This window comes from Phaseolus vulgaris, chromosome 10 (genome assembly GCF_000499845.2).
Source record: "Phaseolus vulgaris cultivar G19833 chromosome 10, P. vulgaris v2.0, whole genome shotgun sequence".
In the NCBI taxonomy this organism is placed as follows: Eukaryota; Viridiplantae; Streptophyta; class Magnoliopsida; order Fabales; family Fabaceae; genus Phaseolus; species Phaseolus vulgaris.
Genome location: NC_023750.2, coordinates 40,059,011 through 40,064,237, shown reverse-complemented (window position 1 = coordinate 40,064,237; position 5,227 = coordinate 40,059,011). Strand labels below are relative to the sequence as shown.

Sequence of the window (5,227 nt, the reverse complement as noted above, 5' to 3'; positions counted from 1 at the left end):
TATTTTTCTTCCCTTATGCCGACTATAATTGCTAGCATTCTCCAAAGAATTAGTGCAAGAGCAGTGAAAAAAACTTAAAAGATATTGGAATAACTTCCATACCTCACTCTTGAGGTCTTCTCATAGTTTATATTATTGGCCTGGTAAGTTCTACCCTTTAATTTATCAGTAACGACAAAAATAATAAGGTAGAATCAAAATCATTCGGGTATAAAAAAATGGTGTTTTTTCTATGATGATTGCGACACTTTATTTGATGAAATCGCGTGGAAGAAGACAATGTTGTTCAAAGAAAGAAAAGTGTCTGCTATTGACTTTCTCAATGCTTTTTGCTAGTTGGAAAATTTTACTTATTTGTAATGAATTCTTTTGAAGAAAAAAAAAACTATTGGAATCTAATGACATCTCAAACCTAGTAAATTATAGGGGTGGTTGGAGAAGAGGGGAACTAGTTGGATAATTCAAACCAAACCAAACCATAAACTAAACTTAATTTCAGAATATTGATGTTTTTGGAATTGAATAATCCCATTCAAAGTCAATAAAATGATTCCTTAACCAAACAACGTTTTGATTCCTCAAAATGTGGAAATTAAATGAGTAATAGAATAAACAATTGTTCCTCAATTTGTTCTCTTCTAACAACAATTGGTTGTAAGGGTTCCTCAGTTTACTTAAAGTCAAATATTTGTGCTTAAGAACTGCAAAACCAAATTCTCTTTCTGCACCTTATGTTTGATAATGGAAATGGAAGGGATAAAAAAGGAGGTCAATGTTAAGTTAACTAAATGCCCACTCAGCTAATAAAATGAACCCTAACTTCCAAAATTGCATATTTTTTAGGATGTTTATTAATTGATAGAAAGTTTATATAGAATATTGTTTTACAATTTAATATAATTAGATTCTGAGATTACATCAACTGTATTATCTAATACATTTTCAATGTATTCGTTACATCAACTGTATTATCTAACACGTCTTTCTTTTCTCATCCCATTTCTCTCCTAAATGTAGAAAAAATTGTAGGAATCAAATTCTGAGATCTATTTGCACTTTAACATCAAATGAAATGGAAATATGCTATCAGGGTTGTATGCAAGCATGTTGCATGCAGATAGATAACAAATATGGTCATAAAATGCTCTTTCAAAGTCATTGAATTCAGCTTAATGAACTCAATTGCTTTTTCTTGTCCCTGTAACCAACCACTGCAGATAATTGAGGAAATGAGATTGTCTTAAAAGTGGATTAAGATATCTAAAATGGTACAATTTTTTCATACACACATTGCTTGGGATAAAGTATGGTCAGAAGCTTATGGCGATAAAATGAAGCATGATGAACTCTTCAACAGGAAGCTGCAAGATATGACTTTTTCATGCCTACAACTTCTCAGCATTTCCTACCTCTTTCAGTTGCTCCCGAGTATTTCATTGTAAGTGTCTTTTACTTGTTGAACCAAAGCTTCCCTGGTATTCCATTAAACAGGTTTAAAGACATAACTTCTATTCATGGGGGAAGTGTTGATAAACATTAATCATCAGCTCAATGATGCATTGTACCAAACTATAGTAAATTATTCAAGAATAATTGTGCTCACCTGTCTGGCTTGAAAACTATGTTCTTATATACGAACCACTGCAAAGAAAAACAGAGAAGATGAATAATAGATTTTCATGCAGATGGAATCTTGTACTACAACTTGCAAGCCTTGATATGTACTTGCAATTGTTAACCCCCTCTGGTTTTCTTAAACCATTTAGAAGGAGATAGTAGAAACCAAGGCATAAAAACTTATATACTATTAAACTTATATACTATTAAATGTTGTTATCACTAGTATATATGTAATCTCTAAACAAAAATTAGCTTATAAAGTTTTCAATTGGGATAAGTATTTGATTCCTAATTCAAGGAAAAAGTACTTTTAAGAGTTTACATATACTTATGAACAATATTAGATGTGTTAGCAGTATTTCCTGACTCCTTGTGTTTTCTGTTTTTCGATATGCATGCATGTACACTAGCCTATATATTCCTTAGGCTCTCCTTGTGTATGTGGGTTCTTACTCTTCTAGCTTATGTGGTTTCTCTGATATCCCTCCCTACAAGACGAGAGAGCTTATGAAAAAGTTAAGTTACATGAATTTGTCACAAGTCTTCTTTTTTCTTCTATGAGTTCATTCTAAGAAATTAATACGAAATCGTTTGAGGTTCTTATACAATTCTTATAAGCATTAATAGTGTAACCATGGCAGCAATATATTTCACTTACCCCAGTGTAGCCAATGCCTACAATCTCAAGAATCCCAGGAATCAAAGGAAGCCTATCAATTGCCTGTTACAAGTGATTCAGTTACTGCTTAGGACAGTTTCAAACATATATGATCATAAAGAATTGTTATTTGTAACTAGCAGGCTGTGATAATCAATCAAAGAATAAAATATAAACATTTAAATAACCTACTGAGATCAACCCAACTGAGCCCCACAATGCAACCACACCAGCCAGAACCAGCGAACTCACTGCATACTTATCATCAACTTTGTCCCACTGTGCAACAAACATCAGGTAATTCAAGTCAGAAACACAGAAAAAAAAAACTCCAACTCAAAATACGCATTAAAGGAACTAGAGACTCTTACAGTTTCTTGAAGAGTCTTGACAATCTCTGGCACCTCAGTAGAGGAAGCTTCAGCTGGTGCCTCTCCTGTGGCCATTGCCATAACATTTCGAGCAATCTTGCCATCTGAAAAGCAATCATCACTAAAATAAGTTCTGCTACCATCTTGAACTTAACCTTAAAAATTGTCTACCAAGATGAGTTCTGATACCATTTCAGAATTTGAATTCGAATTTAACCTTCAATAATTATCTACTATGATAATTTCTGACACCATCTTAGAATTTGAATTCCAACTTTAACTTTAAAAGTTATATTATAAAAGGAGGTTTATCTTATCTCCAACTTATACTAACTAATTTTGCTATATTACTAACCAAAATGTGGGATCTGGAACATATTATTGATAAGGCATGATTTTGGTAAAAGGGTGTGAGCAGTGTGCAGTGTGCAATATAGAATGATTGACTTACTATAAGCAGTGGTCTTCCATGAACGGTTTTGAGAGTGCAAATGGGGAAGGGGAAGGCTCAGACATTGTGGAGAAGCTGGTGGTGACTGTCTTGGAGCCTTGCCATCAAAAAGTGTGGAAGAAGAGGATATAGTGAGAGCAGAAGAGGTTGAGGCCATTGGTGTGTTTGGTAGTGAACCTTTTTCTGGTTACAATTTACTGTCCTATGAAAGACTCTGAAGTCCACCAGGGACAGAAAATGGATCAAGTTCCTTTCCCTTTTTCTGGTGTCAGAAAGTGGCTTAAGTTATTGATATGTTTCTTCTGTTTCTAAATTTTTTGGTGTGTTAATTTCATTAGTGTTTCATAATTTGAAAATGAGTGTTGGAGTTGCAGCAGAACCACTCGTTTCTTTTCTTCTGGATAGTGTGCTGACATGGCTGCAAGATAGGCTTTTATGGTATTGCAGAGGATAGGAGGTTCCTGGTTGGGCTTTTTGGACCCAAAACTCTCCCCAAAATGCCTTCAAAAAAATGGTTACAAGATAATAGGGCATCATCACTTTCAATATATGTTTGGACCACTTCTCCATAAACATTTTTAAAAGAAAAGGTAAAATAAGTTAAGAAGTTAAAATTAATTTTTATATATAAAACATTATAAAATAGAATTTCTTTAAATTAACTTAAACAAAAGTAATTTTAACCAAAGAATGTATTCTTTCGTTTTTTTTTCTATTTTTTTATTTTAAGTATTTGTAAAGAAGTTTGTTGAAACACTATCTAGGAAGCTTATTTTGGGTCTGCTTGTTCAACAGAATTAGAAAAAAGGTTTTCTAAAAAATTAATTATTTATTATAATTTTCACGCATTTGAGTAAAATTATTTAAAAATATAGGAACAAACAAACTTTTTTTTTTCTTTAGAAACTTGAAATTGTTTGTTATAGAAAAACAAATATGATAGAAATTGGAAAAACTTAAAAAAAGTACATTATTTTACTGTATATATAAATATATTTAATTTTTTTATATATAAAAATCAACTAAAAATAATTCACTTTTTTACAATTTTTTTTATCACAAACAAAGAGATCCGAAGGCAAAAAGAAATTAATAAGTAGCATTATCGTTGCCGTGATAGGTAAGTTTTTTCCTTTCAATAGTATTATAGTTAAGAATATTTTAGAGATGTTAATTTAAATATGAGTATTAATACATTATCATCACTGTTACAAAATCACGCCAAACAAAACCATGTAAGCTAATAAAACAATAAATAAATTATATAAAATGTCAATCAGAATTTTATAAAGTTTTATATAAGAATAATAAATTAAATATATTCTTTATCTGTCTAAATACACCAAGAACTCAAATAAAGTAATATTAAAACTTCATAACTTTTAAAATAGTATACTGAATATTACTTCCAAACATATTATAAATAATCATCTTACTTCCAAAATCATACTCTTCTTTTTTATCAACATATCTCTAAAGATAAAAGTTAAACAAAATGATAAAATCAAATATTCTTATATCAACATAATTTATTCATCTATATAAGTAATTGTAAAATCATATAATATGAAAATTTTATAATGATCATATAACTAACCTTTATAAAATACTAACTTAAAATAATCAAGTTATAAAAATACAAGAGTATATGTTTTAAGTGAACTATTTTTGTTTAATAGTTTCCTATAAAACCAAAGTTACATTTCACGTTGCCCTCGCTAAAATGACAAGTTATGAATTCAGTGAGGTACATTCAACATTTATCTTCTACATGACCAAATTTTTTAACCAAAACATCATATTTTACAAAACTAAAATTTTGTCAAACATTATCTACTCATACCCTAACCTAAAATTAGTTCAATTTCACAATCATATTTCAACAACAAACAAATTGTAAGTAAATAACACCCAAGATAAATCTTCTATAAAACTCCTAACTATCTTGAAATTATATTTATCCCGTGGAAGGATGGGAGGTTCTCTCTTCTTCTTCTTTTTTATTTTTAAGGTTTTGGAACAAAAAGAAAAAGAATGAGAACAGAGAAAAGAAAAAGAAAAAAAAAAAAAAACTAATGTGTTCTTATATGAAAATTTACTCTTTGCACCTTCCACTTCCCAATCTCA

The 5,227-nt window shown here is 30.2% G+C and overlaps 1 protein-coding gene across 1 annotated transcript; it reads right to left on the bottom strand.

The window, feature by feature from the left end:
- Positions 1 to 1,063: 1,063 nt before the first annotated feature.
- LOC137818111 (protein CURVATURE THYLAKOID 1B, chloroplastic-like) lies at positions 1,064 to 3,508 on the bottom strand. The gene is made up of 6 exons (XM_068621342.1): positions 3,101 to 3,508; positions 2,650 to 2,753; positions 2,471 to 2,557; positions 2,279 to 2,341; positions 1,604 to 1,641; positions 1,064 to 1,472 (listed from the first exon to the last, which is right to left on the bottom strand). The coding sequence occupies exons 1-6, from the start codon at positions 3,255 to 3,257 to the stop codon at positions 1,415 to 1,417; spliced, it is 507 nt and encodes a 168-aa protein (XP_068477443.1). The 5' UTR covers positions 3,258 to 3,508; the 3' UTR covers positions 1,064 to 1,414.
- Positions 3,509 to 5,227: the final 1,719 nt, after the last annotated feature.

Coding starts and splice junctions, on each gene's coding strand:
- LOC137818111 (XM_068621342.1), bottom strand. CDS start 3,257: ATGGCCTCAACCTCTTCTGCTCTCACTATATCCTCTTCTTCCACACTT. Junction 2,342..2,470: donor GCTCAGTTGGGTTGATCTCA/GTAGGTTATTTA, acceptor CACTTGTAACAG/GCAATTGATAGGCTTCCTTT. Junction 1,473..1,603: donor ATAGTTTTCAAGCCAGACAG/GTGAGCACAATT, acceptor ATGGAATACCAG/GGAAGCTTTGGTTCAACAAG.